The 22,657-nt window shown below is 42.4% G+C and overlaps 1 protein-coding gene across 1 annotated transcript in view; it reads left to right on the top strand.

The window, feature by feature from the left end:
* Window positions 1-285: 285 nt before the first annotated feature.
* SPMIP7 (sperm microtubule inner protein 7) overlaps window positions 286-22,657 on the top strand; it is a 45,704-nt gene continuing 23,332 nt past the window's right edge. The window contains exons 1-7 of the mRNA XM_032800298.1: window positions 286-799; window positions 7,877-7,974; window positions 9,097-9,170; window positions 12,298-12,436; window positions 14,925-14,992; window positions 16,044-16,085; window positions 16,608-16,715. Of these exons, the coding sequence (XP_032656189.1) occupies window positions 286-799; window positions 7,877-7,974; window positions 9,097-9,170; window positions 12,298-12,436; window positions 14,925-14,992; window positions 16,044-16,085; window positions 16,608-16,715 (1,043 nt within the window). The remainder of the gene's footprint in view (window positions 800-7,876; window positions 7,975-9,096; window positions 9,171-12,297; window positions 12,437-14,924; window positions 14,993-16,043; window positions 16,086-16,607; window positions 16,716-22,657) is intronic.

Here is a 22,657-nt window from a genome sequence, read left to right on the forward strand (position 1 = left end):
AATTCCAAGTTTCATTGTGTGCTAGTGTTCCACTGTTGCCAAGCAACCAAGAGACTCTGCTCATTTGACAGCTTCATTCTTTCTCTGGCTGGATCATTCACTGCCTTTCAGGGAAGTATTCACCATTTGAACTCCTGTCTTGGCTTTTATGGTTTCTGTTCAGTAATTTTTTGGCTGATGATCTCTAGCTTTACTGTGGTTTGTTGGACAGGATTTCAGAAAGTCTAAGAAATAGAAAAGAGCGGAGGCTTTTTAATTTACTGTAATCTAAAACAATAAAAGAAAATGACCCTGGTTTCCCAGGGAGCCGAAAGACAGGTAAATGCCTTTAAAAGCTCCAGTCAGTCAGCTGAGCCGCTTCACAAGATGGATCACCATGAGTATCGAAGTCTATTAAAGAAAATGTATATGCCTTTTGTGAGAGGTCCTGATGACAAACATGATTTTGCCAGCTTCCAAGAGAAAGACAGTAATTCTTTTCTTAAATTCAATCCTTACAGCCCTCCTGTGGGGCCAGATTACCCTTTATTCCCACACCGGGACAATGTGCCTTTAGCTGATCCCTGCTCAGGATTCATGAGCCCAGGAGCTGATGCTGATTTGCAGCCCTGTTGTGGCAGAACCATCGACTCACTGGTGGATTACAGTGATGTGAAACCTCACCAGCGGGTCCCCCTCCCAAAAAAGACTGCACAGACTGCACACACAAGGCATGTGGTCCTGTTGAAGGAGGTGAGCCAGGACAGACGGTGGAACTCCAGGGCAGTGTCAGATGCTTCTATCAGGGCAAGACTTGGAGGTAAAGCCAGGGCTGGCACTTCCATTTGGGTGACCTAGACGGTCGCGTAGGGCACCAGGATTTGGGAGGGTGGCATTTTGCCGCCCTTGGCGGCAATTCGGCGGCGGGGGGTCCTTCCGCGGTCTGGGTCATCAACGGCAATTCTGCAGCGGGTCCTTCACTCGCTCCGGGACCCACCGCCAAAGTGCCCTGAAGACTGGGAGCGCGGAAGGACCCCCCTGCCGCAGAATTGCTGCCAACGACCTGGAGTGCAGAAGGACCCCCCCCCCCAGGGTGCCAAAAACCCTGGCGCCGCTCCTGGGTAAAGCAAATTATTATTATGTGTTAATTGCCAAAAAAAGGATGTTACTGTGCAAGACACAAATAAAGACAGTCTTCTCCCCAAAGAGTTTACAAACTATGAATTTAACGGAATGTGTTTGCACTGGATGTTTTCACTGAAACCAGCAACTGGAAAGAAGTAGAACAGTTGTACGATTAATTGATTTAGCTGCAAGCATCAGCCAGGTGCCAAAACAGCAAATTGTAACATACATTGACAGAGCAGAAGTCTTTGGAAATAATTGATGTTTAAAAGAATTCATATTTTGTAAATAAAGAGGTAAAGTAGAGTAACTAAAATGAGTCTCTACTGTAATGTGAGCTGATATAGCAGATTATTTTGGAGAGTAAGGAAATTGCCCTGTACACTTCCGTGTCATTTTAATGTTATCTGGCAGATAGTGTTAAGTAATTCATATTTAGGACCTGTTCCATATCTGTCCCCTGGGTACTCATAGACAGGATCCAACCCTCTAGATCTGTCATCATGCCTTAGCAAGAATACACTCTATCAATTTATTTTGAAATCAGTGTGTTTTATACAATAAATTTTCAAACAGCATTCAGCTGGTAAAAAGATGACTCCTGTCAAAGTCAACAGCAACTCTTTCATTGACCTTCATAGGAGCAAGATCAAACTCTTAGTTAATCTTTTAAATGTCAAGATGCTGAAAACTTTGGAAATGCAAAAATCTTTATAAGGTGCTTCTGAAGGCAAAATACATTCCCAGCAGTGAGTATTTTAGTGAAACCTGTGTTAAGGTTAAGCAATTGCCACCAATTATTTCTCTAATAGAAATGCTATTTAAAGCTAGAACAAAATTTTAAAGGATCGTTGGAAATACCGTAAAGAGGTTTCTGAGATAGGGGAATACCTGTTGGAACCATAAAGAAGCTGCTTGCCCCTTAATCACCATAAAATTTCTGAGTGCCACAAATTGTTGCAGAGTTTTTAATCTCTGGTTGTGTCTCTTAGAACTTTTCGCTTTAAACCTGAAACTTTAAGCAAAAGAAATATAAATATATTTTTAAGATCAAAAGGAATTTGAAAGAGAAACGTAATCTTTATAAGGCTCTTGTTGTAAACAAGAACTTTGCAGGGGTCAAGGATTGTTAAATGCTAGATTGCTGTTTGCTATGGAGAAGTGAAAGAAGGTTGGAGAGACAGCTTTCCATGGAGTTGTTATGATTATCTCTCCAGCAGGCAGACAGCAGACTTTGGCAGCTGGAGATGATTTGGAAGGGGTAGAGAATAAATCTAGAACTCTCTGTGGTCAAGTTAAGCGTTCAGTTCTCAGTCAGAGTAGTGACCTGAAGTAGAGGATAGATCTGTGATGCAGGCACAGGTCATCAGGCTTCTCTTCAGACACACAGGTTGAAGTCCAGCAAATTCCTATTAATAACAATGGGGCCAGGAATTCACCCTTTAAAGTCTATCTTAGGAAAGAAATCTGTATACACACCAAAGACCCAAGAACACAGAGAGCTCCAGCACCAGTATTTTAAGGGAGGTTGGACAGAAGTTTGCAAACCTAGTTTTTATATTTAGAAGTTTACCTGTGGTGTTGGGGTGGCAGTTGGGAATATACAAATGTAGTTGGCGTGTAAGGGCATGGCTACACTTGCAGATGTAGAGCGCTTCAAGTTAAACCAACCTTTTTAGAGTGCAGTAGGGAAAGCGCTGTAGACTGTCCACATTGAAAGCTGCTATTGCACTGGCATGGCCACATTGCAACAGCCACAGAGAGCAGTGCATTATGGTAGCTATCCCAGCATGCACGTGACTGCAATGTGCTTTTCAAATTGAGGGGGGAATGTGACAGGGAGTGTGTTGTGTGTGTATTTGTGGGGGGAGAGAGAGTGGGTTTTGTAGGGGCTGAGAACATGTCAGCATGCTGTCTTGTAAGTTCACATAGCAGCAGACCTAACCCCCACCTCTCTCACACACAGCATTTCACAGTAATGGTTGGTTTGTCTCAGAGAAGATAAGCATGCCAGTTGTCAAACGGAGTTTCAGAAGGGATATCCAAAGCAATGACAAGAGTGGCCACTTGATTTAAGGGGACTATGAGACATTTCCAGAGGCTGATCAGAGCGCAGTAATGCAACACCTCGTTCACACTGATGCTGGGGTGCTCCAGCGGGGGTGCATCAAACGTTATTCTACTCGCCGAGGTGGAGTACCAGTAGCGCACTAGCCATGGAATCAGAACGCTCTACGTGCCTTGCCCGTGTGGACGGGTAGTGAGCTAGTGTGCCCGGGACTCCTTTAGTGTGCTGTAACTCGCAAGTGTAGCCAAGCCCTAAGAAGTGCTCAGATTATAAACTGGTCCTCTAAGTTTCAACAGGATAGCTAAAGCGAATTCCTCGTTTTAGCCTCACAATCCAAAGACCCGCCAAGCAAGCCATGGTCATTTCAGCATGTGATGAGTTAAGATTGGTAAATCTTACAAGTTTAGGCCCAGAGACATTCCATGGCTTGGCTATTTGGAGGATGCCTGCTGAAAAAAATGAATTTTGCATTATGACCTGAGATTGCCAGACATGAGTTTGTGCTGATCTCTGGCAGTAAGATATTCTACACCCAAGCGAGCCTCACAAAGAACACCGTTTTTCATTCCTTGTTGTTCTGGCCTGTTTTTGTCTGACAGTCTGTATCCCTGTGCTCACCCCTTTTTCAAGACTATGATAAATTTTGTACAAACTATGTCTTGTAAGATATCATCTGAAAACTCATGATATGTTGATCATTATTGTCCTGGTGGAGTGTGAGTCTGGCTACCTGGGATCGGAAGCTTGCTTCCAGCTGCAAAGTACACATACTCACAGAGGGGGACTCTATCAAGGGTGACCAGATGTTCCAATTTTATAGGGACAATCCCAATTTTTGGGTCTTTTTCTTATACAGGCTCCTGTTACCCCCCACTCCCTGTCCCGATTTTTCACACTTGCTGTCTGGTCTCCTTAACTCTATCACAGCCCTCTCTGATCTGTAAGCACAGCTGTGGAGTTGGCAGGGGAGGCGACTGGAAGCCATCTTTCCAGTTTCCAGATTCCAAGGCAACTGGAGGAGGAACTTAACCTAAGGGCTATAGGCACTGACTCTGGGGGTGCTCTGGGGCTGGAGCACCCACGGGGAAAAATTAGTGGGTTCTCTGCACCCTCGACAGCCAAGCTCCCTTTCCTCTCCCCCACCTCCTGCCCCCCTGAGCATGCTGTGTCCCTGCTCCTCGCCGACCTCCCAGCGCTTCCTGCTGCCAAATAGCTGTTTGGCAGCGCTTAGGACTTTCTAGGAGTCAGAGGGGTGGAGCGGAGATACGGCCCTCTCAGGGGAAGAGGCAGAGAAGGGGGGGAAGGGGACTTGCGGGAAGCGGTGGAATGGGAGAAGGGAAAGGGCAGTGCAGGGGCAGGGACAGGGCAGGGATGGGGTCGAGCACTCACCAGGAACAGTGGAAGTCAGCCCCTATGCTAAGGACTGCTCTCAGTGCATTCTGTTTCTGGCCTTAGCATTCCTACAGCAGTAGTTTGCTCCTTGCTCTTAGGTTAGTAATAAGGCCATTGGGCTCACCTGTAGCGTTCCCTTTCTCTCAGTCATATGAAACTGGAATTTCAGTCTCAGTCCCCTGACGGGCTCACTTAAGATCCCTTCACGCTGCTTAGCATGGCCCAAGGACCTAGCCCTAACTGTGTATTTCTACTGGAGAAGCTCAGGTTCAGGAAACCTTGTTGGATCCAGTTGTAAAGTGTAATTCAGCTGCATATGCCTGAGACAGCTGTGCATCTGGCAGGAAAATCAGTCTCCATTCAACCACCAGGAATCTGGATCAGTTTTTTGGGAGGTTGGGATAAAATACGTCCTGTTCACAGGAATGGGAAAGACAGCTGGAAATGGTCTGGTCAGGAGCATTTGTGACCCCCATCCCCCACTGGAATCTGAGGCACCCCTAGGAATTGGGGGGGGCAGCAAACACCATAAGAAGATGGGTGAGAGTAAGGGAACACTAGATGCGACCATTAGGGTCTTGTTACTGACCTCACCTCTGAGCACTGAGCACCCTATTCCTGCTGCTGTCGAGCTGACTGTGGTCCGCTACACTCACCTCCCAGCAGGCCTTTGATCTGCCACTGGGAGGGAGAGAGAGGGGTTCTGCCCACCCCTGGAAACCTCTCTCCAGGCAGATCTGGGTAAATACCCCACTCTTGGGTGTGAGGTAGACTCGGGCCCACCATCCCTCCCTTGCCTCCCAAAGAACAGATGGAAAGGAAGCACTACCCCCACTGGCCCTGCCCTGTGCAATGATATAGCTATCTAGCCAGACGAGGTGTTTACCTGCAGTTACGACGAAAAGGAAATGGGGACAATCAGAGACAAAAATGTAAACAAAACCAAAAAAGCCCAAAAACATAAAACGAAAACTTTTTTAAAAAAGATCAAGCCTGGCCAATCACTCACCCAAATTACCATAGTTTACATAGTTCACAATCATTACCTTGTACTGCAGTATAAACAGAGTTAACCAATAATTGAAAAATGCCAGCTGGTACTAACCAAAATAAAATGTTCTTAGCAACATATGTTCTTAAATAATTATCAAGCATGCATTGAAACGTGTAATAGTGTGCTTCCTGTTAATCCTGTAAGTAGCTCATCAAGAAAGTACCACGTAAAAATCCAAAGTAATCCCTTGAGGACCTTGCCCTATTAGTAAAACCAATTGTATTTCCTCAAGGGATTTGATTATCATAATTTACAGTTACATATTTCATTGTGTGATAGTTTTTCACTGGCACCAAGTAACAGAGAAATTCTTTGTGTCATCAGCAGCCCCACTCCTTCCCTGTTGCTTCTCCTATCGTGAAAGTCTTTACAATTTAAACTACCGTTTTTTATTTTTATGTTTCTCTGAAATCATTTTTCAGTGGCTGATCTGTAGCTTCAATTTGTTGGACAGGAGTAGAGAAAGGAGGAGAACGGCCACAGGGTATATTTATTTTCAGTTATAGAGAGTAGTACAGTTTACACAGAGATTAAAAAGAAACATTTATGCTCGACTAAATGATTTACCTCTAGGGCTTCAATCACTTCAACAAGGAGGCATGTGAACAGCATTACCTGCTGTTAGGGTCTGATTCTGCTCCCTTTGAAATCAATACCAACACTTCCATTGACTTCAGTGGATGTCCTGTACAGTGCATCACTTTCACAAGAGGATCGCACTGTTGCCAACTCTTCTAACTTTTTGTGACTCTTGCAATATTAGGTGTTTTTCATAAAGCCTCAGCTCCTGGTTTTATATGATTACATAAGAACCACAACTTTCACTCAAAAAAATAACAAAAAAAACCAACCAATTGTTTAGTTCTTATAGTTGTGCAGAAAATCTTGAAACTGTGACTTAAATGCACCCTAAAGAGGTTCAGGCTCAGAAAACGTAAGACAAATAAAATGGACCCAAAATGTAGTATACACATCATTGATCCCTGCAATGTGATGAGTGAAGGCCAACTTCAAATAGGAAACCAGCTCTGATAGGATCATTAAGTTCTTGGTAAATAAAAGTGTCGTGCAACCAAGCCATTGAGTTCCCAACGTGGTCCAGAGAGGCCAGATTGTTCTATCTTAAAATCCTGTGGGATGAGCAAGACTAGGAGGGACATTGGGACCTCCAGACACTTGAGTGCTGGATCAGAATTACTCCACCTATGCTGAATCTCTCCACAGAAACTAGAAAGAGAGAGAGAGAGAGAACAGTTAGAAGATTAATTATCCTAACAGCAAAAACCAGATGTGAAAATAGCAAATTATAACATAAAGCAGATGTCTGAAAATGTGTGTTCAATTTAGGGTGACCAGATGTCTCAATTTTATAGAGACCGTCCTGATTTTGGGGTCTTTTTCTTATATAGGCTCCTAATACCGTTCAATTAGTAAAGCAAATGTAACATTAGAACTATCTGTGTCTTCTGTATAAGACATGCATGCAGCACACCTGTCATATTTATTTTATATATACAGCATGAGGAATAGTGCTCCCAGCCTTTGGCACCAAATCTACGTTCTTTACCCAAAGAGCTGAAGGAACAATGTTTTTGCATAACCAGTAGACAGTGCCTATGGGTATATAAGCAGGTCTGCTTCTCTGCAGTAGAGGTCAGTAGTATGCATACATACCAATTAATTACAGCATTACAAGAATAAAACTATTCAGAGCTAGGTTCCCACATGAGTGTGTTGAATTTACCTGGTCCCAACTAGCCTTTGAAATTCACAACACACTGAGGCAAATGAGGATGACTTTCACTGTGATATAGTAATGTTCATATGGGATGTTGCTGTGCAGCAAGCTGGAGTGTTGTAGATTCATACCCTGGCTTGCTGTGCAAGAGCTCACTATATAGATAACTTCCTAGTGAAGTTTTACCATAATTACTGATTTGGATATTTTTCCTGTATGTTAAATAAGATAGCTTCACTTTCATTTATGATACATTGCATTTTGTTAAGTAGGGACAAATCACAGCAGATGAAATGCTAATTATTGTTTCTTTCAGCTGCATTTTACTTGAATTTATTTTGCTGAAAGCCTCTAAGTAACTCTCTCTAAAGAGTTAGGAATGGATAAATATATATGGATGTACTGTATTATAATCTTTATGGTAATATACAAACTATTTCATTTCATTTGTTTAATTACTGTTAAAGAAATTAAGTAGAGCTGTAGAATGGATAGCACAATACCAAGTCTTTTCTTTCAGGTTGGACAAGTCCAATGAAAGTTACTCCTGCTTCATCGAAACAAAGAGATTCTTTTCAAATTCATAGCTTTGCATTTCATGTGGACCCAAAACTTAAGGTAGTGTGTCTGGTACTGTTTGTTTCAATGATTATACAAGCCTGGATGACAGAACAGACTTTTAAATCTGCAAATGTCCAGTCTTCAGAGCTATAGTGGTCAATATTCAAAATCAACTTTTGCCAACACTTACCATGCAGTGGTATAATCTAGGATTCTACATTCTTTTCCTAGTCTAATTACAGTGAAATAAGTATAGTATCCCATTGACATACTCACTTTGTAATATTGACCACTGCCCCTGATTTTTTTTAAATCTTTTATCACAAACCATGAATGAATGCTTAAAAGTAAGATTCATACTGGTGAGATGATTTCATCAACTACATGCAGCCCTGATCCTTGACTGAGGTTTCTAAATACTGTTATAAGCTAAATAATAATAATATACAGAAGGCATATATATACTTATATGCCCACACCATGCACACAGCTGATGCAGATTTCCAGAATTTACATTGTGATACAACTGAAATTGAAATAAGCATACCCTGTTTATATCAATTACTTCCCCTTTAGTCTCTCGCATCAAACAATTAACTTCCAACAGTACGATTCTGTAGTGAAAAGTCTAGTGGTCCTTCATCCTTCCACATCAAGGCCCTGATCTTATTTGAAATCAATGAGACTATTCACATGCTTATAGTTACACATATGCTTAAGTACTTTGCTGGATTGGGGCCCAAGAACATAATTTTTTCTGGTAGCAACCAACATACACTATAATAGGCGTGTCTCAGAGGCTGAGAAAGGTAAGTTTGCACTGCCATTCCCAAAGAACGTTAAACGTGGAGTGAGCTGGTACATTTCAAATGATTAAAGAGATGAGGTGAGTGAGAACATTGAATCAGAAATATCAATAAAACATGCAGGAAGCAGAGCCAAATAAAGAGGTATTTGCATAGCCTTGTGTGGTGGAAGTGGGATAGTTTGTGAAGAACGTGAAACTACTTGTATCACATTTTGATATTAAAGGAGATTAAATGTCTACAGGAAGAGACCACAAATCCCGCTCAGTTCATCTTTAGAAAAAAAAAAAGTTCAGAATTTTATGAGTGTTCATGAGTTTCCCAAAACTAATTTGGGCATCCTGCCATATGCTCTCTCTCATGTTCGCTCTAGAAATCAAGGGATCCTCCTGCAAATTGGCGAGAAGAAAAAGCAAGAGACTATTTCTACATCTCAAGTACCCAAAAGTGAGCAACTGTTTCTATCAAGAAGAGATTTTTTTGTTAGTTCATATTTATCCATCTTCTTCCTCTTTTCATCTTTCAATAGCTGTACATTTAAGAAATTCATTGTTTTTCCTACAGCCCTAAACTGCAGATGTTGGAAGGAGTAGTTACAATACATGCAGAAATTCAAAACTGGCAGCAGGCAGGGTATATGCGGACAATGCTCTCTATTCCTTTCATATTTCAATTAGGGAAGGCTCTGAATAACTGCTGCCAGTTGAATCTATGTCACGTGTCCCTATTCCTCAAACCCCAACACCATTTATGGGGCCATTTCATTACAAATTGTGTATTACTTTAGACTTTTCCTTTCCTATGAAAATAAATGCTCATATTTATTTCTCCCATTGTCTTTGTCTGTCACAGAGTTGTCTGTTTCCACCCAAATTTTCTGATTAAAATAGGGCCCTATGAAATCCGCATTAACAAGAACATGGATGGAATCATGGAATCAAAACAATAACACGGAACCCAGGCTTTCCCCAGCACTAGGATCGCAGCAGCAGACAGGCAGCAGGACTAAGCCATGTGCAGCCCCTGGAGATAAGTAGGGGGAGGCCTAGGAATGCAGGAGGCATGGGGAGTAGGTACAGAGGGTATGGGGAGGGAGTGCAGGGGCTAGGGGAGAAGGGCTCACATCCGGAATATAAGGGCAGCTTCTGAGAACTCAGTCCCTTGCTGTATCATTTTCATGTCAGGAGCTGATGTGTTCCTCTGGGACATTGGCATCACATTAAGGGAGAAGTTGAAATTCCCATGGGGCGCTGTGTTAATAAAAGTGTTCAGTGCCCAAGCGAGCACAGGTTAATTTGAAAGAACTTCTTCATGCTCCTTTATATGGTATCCGTGTCCCCCTTCTCAAAGACCCACAAAAGGAGACTGCATATATATGGGTTATGAAAGGACGAGTGCCTAAAGTAGCAGAGGTTGCCCTACCTTACATTATCTTCCCTATCAGCTCTGTAGCCACAGAGAGGAGCTTTAGTAAATATTAAAATCTACTTGTCGACAAGAGGGAATCAATTTCTGAGGAAAACACTAACAGGCTAACCATAATGTATCATAATGGAGATGTCTGCCAGATATGGCAAAAATAATGACATTGAAGTTTGTCACTTTGTATTGCTACTCAGCAATAAACTATTGATTTGATAGTTTGAAATTATTTAATCAAATTTGAAATTAATTGAAGCATTCCTTCAGAATGTAGGAAGGTTGAAAGTACAGAGTTTAATTTTAAAAGCAACAATGAATGCTAACGATGAATCATTTTATGTTTAGTGCTTTTTTAAAATATTTTAATTATTCAAATATGAATTCAGTTAAATTGATACTGTAAGAGGCTCTTCTGTGGACTTCTTGGTTACTGTTCAATAATGTCAGTTTGGTCATATTACTGAGTGCTACTTTTAAAAGTGATTTAGAATGTGTTACTTTCACTATATATTTGTTGAAATTGTAGGGTTTTTTTTGGTAAAATCAGTTTTTCCTGTTGCAATCCAATTCTGAACATTTTTGTGCATTTTTAGGAAGGCTACTTAATTGTTGTCAATGTATCAAAAAAATTGATTAAAAATTATAAAGCAATAACTTTTTTTTTAAATGGAAACAAACACAATCAGAAAATAATAAATCTGAAAATCTACAATAATAAATTGGATTTCATAGGGCCTTACTTAAAAGAAGCATCCATTGTGGTCATAAATTTATATATAGAACAATACTTTATAGTTCATCTTAGATGTGCTGGTACTAGAGGCTTTGCTATCCCTTTCACTAGCAGTTACTTAATCATATTACAAACTCTTTAATGTCTTCTAACCTTGTAAACAACTATCTTCCCTAGAGTGAGGGTATTATAATTTTTGCTTAACATAATGAGCTAATAGCAGGTTGCATATGTCTTTATTCTATGCTGAAAATCTAACACAAATGTTCCACAAATCCTGGCAGCCAGAACAGAATTCCATGGACCACGCTGATGGGATACACCAATGGGTTTGTATACTGTTGCTTGAAAAGAAACCACATGCTATCCCAACTAGGACATGCTTCTTATGCATAGTTTTTTTCTGAGAAATGTAGCTAATGATGATTTACACTTGCATGCACATTTTAATCTGTGGATGTAAAGATGCATGACAAACGTGGGCATATAGGAATAGCATCACCTTCCTAAAAGCTTACCCAGACACCTAGATCTGATTCTTTAGGAAATGTTCCAAGGCCTTCCTCTTTGAGAAAACCTTTCTATCATAAGTGATACAATTCGAACACCCCGTTTATGGCCAAACCACTACTAATTCTCCAGCTTTCCCCCCTCCCTCCCAAAATAAAACCCCTAACCCAAGCAGAGTTTTGACACCAAAAAGAGAGATGTGCCAGAGATTCCATGAAATCCATTAGAGATTTTGCTATTGCTGTTTTTTACATGGAAAGTGCTCATATACTATGGTGGTGGACGACAGTATAAAAGCTTAACATATATAGGTACTTTTTTTTTTCCAAAGAGGCACTGTGGCTTCCTAGATGAGGTTCTGCACTGTCATCTGAGATCTGTATTCTACTCCCAAACTCTGCCACCAACTTCATCCAGTATTGGGCCACCTCTCTGGTCCTCATTTACTCCATTTGCAAGATGAGGAGATATGATATTTGCCTCTTGTAAAGGAGGGGTGGGAAGTGTGGAGCCTGCTAAGGGCATTTAGTGGAAGAGAAGATTTCCTGGCTTCTAACTCAGTGCTCCTCCCCATAAAGTAAGGGGTATTTTGGTAAGACAAATATGGCCACTTTAACTAGCTTTAGTGGCTCACAGTGTGCCAAAAATTCCTCTCCCAGGAGGCAAGTTTTTGTCATTCATTCTCTTTCATTGGCCATCAAGAAAAAAAAAATCACTCTTTCTCTGCAGTTTCCTGAAATATGTTCTCATGTGCAGATCCAATATGTTCACTATTAGGAGATTGCATTACAAAATCTAATCCTCACATGCAAAGTACATTTTAATCCCCTAGTTATACATGTCACACATGCATCACTTATAATGATTGTTTTAAATATGTTCCTTTTCTTCTTTTTATTAATGGTCTAGAGCTTATGAAGAAGTTCCTTGGGATAAGATATTACCACCCAAAATCCCACAGCCAGAATCAACAGTAGAAATGATGGCTGATCCCATCTCCCAGTGTTTTACAATAAAGAGATACAATCCTGCACCAGAAATAAGCCAAGTCAGTGAACCTTTTTTTAAAATAACAGTTTGTGATTTTTGCTAATGAAATACAGCATCAAGTACAGCCTTCAGGTCGCATTAACCTTTTAGAAATAGGCCCAAACCAATACCTTAAATCCAAACATCTCCATAGTTTGAGGAAGTCCAAAACTGGATCCTGACTTGATGGCTAAAGCCTATCTTTTGTTTTGTTACTTAGTATCTGACAAAGAAAAGGGTTAGTAAATGAGTCACTTAATGAGAATTCAGGGATGTGAAACTGGAGCATTTACAAGCCACAAAAGCCATTTACTGCAAATCCAACGCCCACTGAAGTCAGTCAGAACCTTTTCTTTAGAGCTGGGCAGAAATGGGCTCTTTTCCATTAAAAATGTCAGTGAAAAGGGGAAAAAATAGTTTTAGTTGAAATTTTCTATAAAAAATTTTGACTTTCCGTTATTTCAGTTGAAAACATTTTTATTTTTTTTGGTTTGGAAATGCTGTTGTGGTTTTGCCATATTGGTAGTTAGTTAAAATTACATGTGCTATGATTCTCCTCTATAACTTGGACTCTCTCGCTGTACTACATCTTCCCTGATGCACCACAGTCTCTCCTCCAGGTGGTTATATCTCAGGCATCACTCACCATGGTGCATTATGGGAGATGTAGTCTGAACAAGGAGCCCATCCCATAAAGGAGAATTTTTGACCAGACTTGCTTTTTATTGATTTCAGCGTGCATTGGATCAGGCCCATAGTTTTATCTCACCTATATTTTTAAGAAATATTAACTATAACATAATATTAAAACATATAGTCCCCTTTATTAGAGTGAGACAGGATTGGATGGCTTAGGAGATCGATAATGAAATAAACCTCTACCCCGATATAATACTGTCCTCAGGAGCCAAAAAATCTTACTGCGTTATAGGTGAAACTGCGTTATAGCGAACTTGCTTTGATCTGCTGGAGCTTGCAGCCCCTTCCCCCCGCCACCCCGTAGCGCTGCTTTACCACGTTATATCCGAATTCGTGTTCTATCGGGTTGCGTTATATCAGGGGTAGAGTTGTATAGAGACTTTCACCACTGTGGTACCACTCTAAATGTGGTGAAGAAATGTTCCCCTGTGATTACTGCTAAAAGACCTGTTTGAACTGGGTCTCCATCTAGTTCCCAGTGGGCAAATGTTCAAGTGACCAAAAAATGCTATCACAATTTATACTAATTGGCACCATTAGCAGCTAACAGAGGCCAAGTTTTGAATTGTCATGAGTGTGAGCTATTCTCTCACCCCGTCAGGACAAGATTGAGGCACTTTTGGGTGTACAATGTGGGAAATTTCCTCCCTCTGTTTTACACACAAAACCTGTAGCTTATTTACCTCCCCAGTCAAATAGCTTGCATGCAAATACGTCACAAATCAGAAGACAAAGTGCCATGAGGAATGCATCAGGTTGCTTAGAAAATCAGTACCAAAACTATGGGATTTATGCTCACAAATGCATACTTTTTTCAAAAGTAAAAAGCAGGGTCACAGTATTCATAGAGCAGACTCTGCCACTTGACTCAGAAAGCAGCGCTTCAGCTGGCTTCACAGGGCCTGGCTTCTTTTATCTCTTTTCTAAATTGTTAAAAAATGTGTCCTAAGGTCACTGCTATAATATCTAGAAGTTACCTGAGGACAGAGGAGTTTATTTGTTATAACCTAAATCACTGACTTTTTTGAGGGAAAAGTTCATGAGAAACACAGTTCATTTTGGAATCTTCCTGTCAGGAATCAGGGCCTGCAGCAGAGCTAGTCTGCAACTGGCCTGCAGCGAGCTGTCTGATTAGCCACACAACCTGATTGGCTGCAGAGGCCAACAGGCTGGATCTTAGGCCAGCAGCAGCCACAGCTTGTTGTCTTCTCAGTGCTCCTGTGCTCCATTGTGTCTGCTCCTGTATTACCTTGTTCCTGCTGCTCCTGCCTTGCACCCAGCCTTGCCTCTGTCCTACCCTGGCCTGGAACCCCTCCTGATACCCTGCTTGCTCCAGTTCCTGACCTCCAGTTTGACCCTTGTCTTTAGCTCCTGACCATGGACTCCAGCTTGAGCCCCAGCTCTGGTAATCAGTTTCTGCTTCCAGTTTTGACCCTGGGCTTTGGCTCCTGATGACAGACTATGGCTCTGACCCTGGCCACTAGGCTAGACTGCCCTCATCCCAGCTGGCTGACACTTCCAAAATGTTAACAGCTTGATCTGTTTTCCATTCAATTTAGTCAGGTCTCTCTCCCAAAAAAAAAGAGGATTCAAAACTTCATATCATTTGGTCTAGACTCTACACTGTGTTTTGGTTGTCTAATTAATGATATTTTTTAAACTAAAGCCCAGTCCTGCAACTGGATCTGCACAGGCCAGCAGATCTGATTGCAGGATCAGCACATAAAAATATGTCGGGCTTACCTAATTAGATGATATTGTGTTACACAGAGCTCATGTTTCAAGAAACATTCTGATTGTGATTCTAGGTTGTTGGGGGCGTCTGGGACAGATTTCAAACAAGATCTTTTACTTCACCACAAAAACCAATTGATTTGTAAGTTTCTTTTTTTATATTTTTATTGTCTTTTAATCATCATGTTTCCTTTATGGATCTCTCTGTATATGGTATAGTTCTTTTTTCAAATATAGTTACACAGATGTCCTCTGAGCTTGCAGTGATTGTACATTTAACCAACATACTGTAATCAGAAAGGTTAAAGATATTCCATTAATAATTTTATTGAAAAATATACCTGAGATCAGGCTTCCTGTGGGAGGATTAGACATGAAAATGTGACTAGAGAGGTTCCCAGTAGCTAGTTACTACATAATAGCTGCACCTCTGACTTTTTCATTGAGAGGTGCATTTTTATTGTAGAGATTTTACAAATAGCATATACATATTTACAAAATCCAGACTTTGTCCTTTTTTGTAGTGTTAGAAATGATCTCAGAATGCATTTCAGCTGAACAGTAGGGAAAGATTAATAGGGGCTCAGAGGGTGAGTCAGGGACAGGTAAAGAGAGGATGGGAGGTGAGCGAGGGATAGATTAAATAGAAGACAGTAGGTTGTGCAGGGAGGGGAAAAGACAGGTCGGCAGAGTGAGAAGGGAAGGACAGCAAAGCCCTAATGTGATGGCTCAGAACAAGAGGGACAGAGTAAAAGAGAGAGAGCAAATTCAAGCCGGATGTTAAATTGATATATCTCCCATTTAAGTCCATGGGATTTGAGCTTCCCTCTGAAGAGCAGCTCAGTTTTTAAAAAGCTTTGCCACACAGTGACTAAAGCAGCAATTACCTGTGATATGGTTTGAAAACCCAGAATTCTGCCTGCTGAATAGGGGCATTAACATCTATGCCACCTCCCCCCACCACTACTTGATTTTGAGCCTTCCCCGCCCCCGTCATTTCGAAAGCAAAACTTGGACTTGCTTCTGCCACTCCTGTGAGTCCTCAAAATGAGGTCTCTGAGTCACTTCCTCTTTATCTTTTTATCTTTATCTTTTCATGTTTGCTGCATAAAAAGTTTGCTTAACATAATAATCAGTTAAATCAATTCCATCTTTTTTCTAATAACTAATATATCTTGTATTTTTCTTAACAGTGTAAGCCCAAGCTCTCGAACTCAACATATTCCTCTCTACACGTAAGTAAACATTATGTATTTTTTCAGTTTTGATTTAATGCAATCAGCCCATTTGTCTCATCTTCCTAATGCTAGGTTTGCAGCTTGACTATCCTCCTCTACTTATTCTTGGGTAACTCCTCTGACTTCAGTGGAATTACTCCTCATTTACAATAGTGGGAGTCAAGAATGAGGCTCCATTGTGTCCTCATCTCAAAGGTATCACACTTTACTGTGGCACAGTATAAACGTCAAAGAAAAAAGTAGGGATGACAGATGTTTCTCACGTTACTTCCAGCTTTCCCGAAACTGATCACTGCACATATGTGGTAGGGTTGTCCTTAATTATATCCTGCTGGTTCTGTGTGTTTGTTTTTGCCTTGGGACATTACTGCACAAAGGATAGTTCATCTCCATGTATTTTCTTGTGGACCATTTTAATAAATAACTATAGATGTGGAGCTTGAAGTATGATTCAGCTGCCTCCACCAGCTGTCTTATGAATAATGTATATGTCTTTGCTTTTCCTTTTTATCCAAACAGTGGCTGTATTGGTGCAGAGAATTTTGAAGACCTAGACAACGCCAGTGTAGATGTGATTACTCTTGGCAGTATTCGAACTTCAAAACCTCGCTACACAAGAACTGCTCAGTATGTTGCCTCTGTTACCTTGCTGTTACTATAATTACTGCTGGAGTTCTAGTCATCTTGAAAAGAAAAAAAAGGCCCAAGGCCTTGGTCTTACACGAGAAAGGACATAGGATTTTCTGTATCCTGAATGGAGGGACCTGTATGGGGGTCTGTTCCACAAGTGATATTGTTGGGTTTTAGGTACCAGGAGGTTTTCACTGTGTGGCTCACTGAGCACACAAAGGCCATTACAGTCAGAGGAAAAATAGCCATTGACTTCAATGGCCATTAGAGCACAACTTCACTGCACATGGATCAATGCATTTGAGCCAATTTAAAGGACCATTCTGTCTGGATACATAAAATGTAGTCACAGCAGCAGCTACAAGATGATGGGAGATTTTGCTAATAGGATTATCTCATACAGTATGGCAAACTTTACCCTTCATGTTTGTGTTAGATTATATCTCTCACCTGCAGCCTACCCTATGACTGAATTCATCACAGAACCCTAGGGCTTGATTCTCCATTGCTCACTTCCAATCTGGTGCTGAACAGTGTTACTCATTTAGGTAGAGTTGAAGTAGTGTAAAACTGGAATAACATTGGCCCTTCAGAAATTCAGAATAGATCTTTTTCCATCATTCAGAAATCTGATGCTTTTTCAGATTTCTTGTTTTTTCTTTCTCTCTCACCTCTTCTTATTCATTATTCACATTATACGTCCTGTGGCACAATTATTCCTGGAACTGCTTTAATAAATACTTCAGGAGAAAACGAAGTTAAGCAGAAGCTTCTGTTTTCATTAATTTACAATTCTATAGATGGGTTACTTTGGAAAAACATAAATAAACTAGAAGCACCTCTCCACCTCGTTAATTCCTGTGTTTCACCAAGTGTATATTCTGTTGGATAAGAATAATTATGGCAAAATCATTCTGTACGTCTTCTTAATTCTGTCACTCCTCTGCTGGCAGATATTAGGGCAATGCAGGTTGATTCCCTATGGAAGAGAAATGAGTGACGTGGAATCTGGGCATTTTCTTGTAACTATTTTAGTCCTTTTCATGGAATGTTTAATTGATATTTTGTGAAATGACCTTGGTTTAAATATGTAAAGAAAAAAATCTTTGTGATTGGAAAACATTTGTAGTAATGTAAGTTAAATATGTAAATTCATATCCATCCCTCAGTAGTGTGGTGTTTATCCATGATACTAGAACATGTTTATAATAGTCTACCCACAGTTGTCTGTCAAAAGGTGTAGACTACTTATGATAGTGCCTATACACCCTTATAATGTGTTATTTATGGTCCAGTGGCTATGGAACAGTGTTTGGAGCCAGAAAACTTTATATATATGGCATTATATGTTCCTTCTTTTGCTGTTGATCCACTAGGGAAAAACACTTAGGACCAGATTTACAAAGGTAACTTCAGTGGAAGTTAGGACTTAACCTGCTTAGATGCTTTTGAAAATCCCACTATGCATCTATCTGTGTTTCAGTGCCTGAGCACCTGTCTAAATCTGGCCATTAGGGCCTCGCCCACATCTAATGAGTCAGTTGAAAGACACCTCCCATTAATTTCAATGAGGTTTTGGCTAATGGCCTCAAACCCAGTTTTTCACAAGTAGTTTCTACATTTGGATGCTTCTGTTTTCAGGTAGCCAACTTTAGATATCACAGGCCTGATTTTCAGAGGGGCTCAACATCCAGAACTCCAGTTGAAGTTAGTGGGAGCTGCAGGGAGCTGCAGTGCGAGCTGCAGGCACACCGTACCCTTAAAACCAATTTCTAGGGTCAACATTTTCAAATTTTACTTTCTAGAGTTAGGGGCCCCAATCCAAAGTCCGCTGAAATCTTGAAGTATTTCTATTAATTTTAATGGGCTTCAGATAAGACTGACGCTGAGCAATTCCCACTGATTAAAATAAGAGCTAGAAATTGGCCCTAGAAGTGCTCATTACTTCTGAAAACAGTCACTTATTAGGTGTCTAAATAGTTGTGCGTGATACTAAGCACCTGAGTTAAAAAATCTGTCATAAGTGTATAAAGTTAGACTTCTAATACTACTGCTAACTATTATCTTCCTGAAGCTGTAAACCTTTCAAGGCAAAGATTTAGTTTTTACCATGCTTTCAATCAACATAACAGTGTACAGTCATGGGAGAAACAAGTATAAGAACTCAATAGTTTTGGAGAAGAATGTAGCAGTTTATGTACACTATCCCTCTGCATACATAGGATACATGCCTATATAGCTGTATTCTTTTGTGACATGAACAAAATCACAATATTAAACAAATAAAAAAGACAAATCATATCAGACTCATTTAATACAACGTCCTTAACAAAATCACTACAAAGAGATGTTGAATTTTCTGAGGCATACTACAAGGCCAACAATTTCTAGAATTCAGCATTCCATTTTTTCTATGGAGGAGAGGGTAGTAAGGAAAAGTCCAATCCTAAATTAGTATATAACTGACGATTACTGTGTTACATTGCAATATTAATGAACAAGTCCATAGATAGCAAAAACAACAAAGGGCATTGTTTCTGAATAATAAGTAGGAGTCCTAGGGTATGTCTACACTACGGGATTATTCCGAATTTACAAAAACCGTTCTTTTAAAACAGATTGTATGAAGTCGAGTGCACGCAGCCACACTAAGCACATTAATTCGGCGGTGTGCGTCCATGTACCAAGGCTAGTGTCGATTTCCTGAGTGTTGCACTGTGGGTAGCTATCCCATATCTATCCCATAGTTCCCGCAGTCTCCCCCGCCCATTGGAATTCTGGGTTGAGATCTCAGTGCCTGATGGGGCAAAAAACACTGCCACTGGTGCTTCTGGGTACAGCCTCACCCCTCCCTCCGTGAAAGTAGCAGCAGCCAACCGTTTCGCGCCTTTTTTCTGCGGTGAACTCTGCAGACGCCATTCCACGGCAAGCATGGACCCTGCTGAGCTCAAAACAGCAATCATGGACGTTTTAAACACCTCACACATTCTTGTGCAGTCAATGCTGAACCGGGACCTGCAAAGCCAGGCGAGGAGGTGGTGGCTACGGGCCGAGCGGCGACGAGAGTGATGAGTACATGGACACAGAATTCTGTCAAACTGTGGGCCCATGCACTTTGGAGATCCTGCTGGTAATGGGGCAGGTTCTAGCCATTGAACGCCAATTTTGGGCCCAGGAAACAAGCACAGACTGGTGGGACCGCATAGTGTTGCAGGTGTGGGACCATTCCCACTGGCTGCGAAATTTTCGCATGCATAAGGGCACTTTCATGGAACTTTATGACTTGCTTTCCCCTGCCCTGAAGCACCAGAATAGATGAGAGCAGCCTTCACAGTTGAGAAGCAAGTGCAATAGCCCTCTGGAAGCTTGCAACGCCAGACAGCTACCGGTCAGTCAGGGAATCAATTTGGAGTGGGAAAATCTACTGTGGGGGCTGCTGTGATCAGGACCGGCGCTAGAGTTTTTCGCGCCCTGCGCAAAGCCATTTCCGCGCCCCACGCCACTGCTCCTGCGGCTCTGGTGGAGCTGCCGCAGCCATTTCTGCAGAGGGTCTGTTGGTCCGGGGCTCCGGTGGAGCTCCCAAGCTGTGCCTGCGGGAGGTCCACCAGAGCCAATGTGGGACCAGCGGACCATCCGCAGGCTGCCTGCTTGCAGCTCCACCAAGCCTGGCAGACCAACGAACCCTCCGCAGTCTGGCAGCCGTCAGCAACTGCGGCAGGTCCACTGGAGCCACCTGCCGCCCCCCTCCCGGCAAAATGCCACCCCCGAAAATCCTGGGCTAGACGATTGCCTAGTTCGCCTCAATGGAAGGCCGCCCTGGCTGTGATGCAAGTAGCCAAAAGCAATCCTGAGCTGCTGCTACGAAAGGTTGTGACTCTGGGAAACGTGCAGGTCATAGTGGATGGCTTTGCTGCAATGGGATTCCCTAACTGTGGGGGGATGATAGATGGAACCCATATCCCTATCTTGGCATTGGAGCACCAGGGCACCCAGTACGTAAACCGCAAGGGTACTTTTCCATGGTGCTGCAAGCACTGGTGGATCACAAGGGACGTTTCACCAACATCCACGTGGGATGGCCGGAAGGGTTCATGACGCTCGCGTCTTCAGGAACACTACTCTGTTTAAACGGCTGCAGCAAGGGAATTACTTCCCAGACCAGAAAATAACAGTTGGGGATGTTGAAATGCCTGTATGTTATCCTGGGGGACCCAGCCTACCCCTTGATGCCATGGCTCATGAAGCCATACACAGGCAGCCTGGACAGTAGTCAGGAGCTGTTCAACTACAGGCTGAGCAAGTGCAGAATGGTGGTAGAATGTGCATTTGGCGTTTAAAGCGCGCTGGCGCACATTACTGACTCGCTCAGACCTCAGCCAAACCAATGTCCCCATTGTTATTGCTGCTTGCTGTGTGCTCCACAATCTCTGTGAGAGTAAGGGGGAGACCTTTTATGGCGGGGTGGGAGGCTGAGGCAAAATTACCTGGCCGCTGATTACGCACAGCCAGACACCAGGGCGATTAGAAGAGCACACCAGGAAGCGGTGCGCATTAGAGAAGCTTTGAAAACCAGTTTCATCACTGGCCAGGGTACAGTGTGACTGTTGTGTTTTTCTCCTTGATGAAACCCCCCCCTTGATTGACTCATTCCCTGTAAGCCACCCACCCCCCTTTGATCACAGCTTGCTTTCTAAGGAAATAAAGTCACTCTCATTTAAAAATCATGTATTCTTTATTAATCATTAAAAAAGAGGGAGAGAACTGACAAGGTAGCCCAGGTGGGTTTGGGAGGAGGATAGTAGGGAAGGAAAAGCCACTAAAAAAAATTTCATAATAATGACAGCCTTTTGGTTGGACTGTCCATTGGGGGTGGAGTGGGCGGGTGTACGGAGCCTCCCCCCACGAGTTCTTACTCGTCTGGGGTGAGGAGGCTAAGGAACATGGTGAGGGGGGAGGGTGGTTATACAGGGGCTGCAGCGGCACTCTGTGATCCTGCTGCCGTTCCTGAAGCTCCACCATATGCCTGGAGCATGTCAGTTTGATCACGCAGCAGCCCCAGAGTTGCATCCCTGCCACCGCTGATCTTCCTGCCGCCTCCTCTCATCTCAAGCGTCCTCTCCTGTCCTCACGTTGGTCCTCCTGTCCTCACGTCACTGGCATCTTTCCTGTACTTTGCTAGCACATCCTTCCACTCATTCAGATGAGCTCTTTCATTGCGGGTCACTCCATGATTTCCGAAACATTTCTTCTCGCGTCTTTCTTTTTTTCCGCTGCCTTATCTGAGATAGCCTTCGGGACGGAGTAGGGAGGCTTGAAAAATTTGCAGCTGCACGAGGGAGGGAAAAAAGGAGAGAAGTATTTAAAAAGATACATTTTAGAGGAACAATGGTCATACTCTTTCACGGTGAACAACACTATTCACCTTACATAGCACATGTGTTTTCACTACAAGGTCGCATTTTGCATCTTAATATTGAGTGCCTGCGGCTTGGTGTTACAGATCACAGACGCAGGTCCGGCAGCAGAATTCGGCTTGCATGCGGCCATGGTAAGCCATTGTCTTTCGTCTTCTGCAGCCTTCATCTATCCAGCGCCCTCCTTTCCCAAATAGCAAGCAAAGCCCGTTGAGTGCTGCTTCTTTCCTGTTAATGTGCAGCAGCAGAAACCTCCCCCGTGGCTGGTATCATGGAAGATCACTGCTAAACACCCCCCTTCCCTCCCCCCCCACCGCGTGGCTGGTAGCAGGGAAGATCCCTGCTAGCCAAACGGAAAAGCTCAGCGCCAATCGCCCCCCGCCCCTTTCCCCTGCTTGGCTACCTGCAGGAAGGATTTCTTTTAAGCCACAGGCAAACAGCCCAGTAGGAATGGCCATCTCTGTCCCCTTACTTAAATTCCTGAATTTCAACCAGGTTACCATGAACGATATCACTCTCCTGAGG

This window comes from Chelonoidis abingdonii, chromosome 2 (genome assembly GCF_003597395.2).
Source record: "Chelonoidis abingdonii isolate Lonesome George chromosome 2, CheloAbing_2.0, whole genome shotgun sequence".
Classification (NCBI taxonomy): Eukaryota; Metazoa; Chordata; order Testudines; family Testudinidae; genus Chelonoidis; species Chelonoidis abingdonii.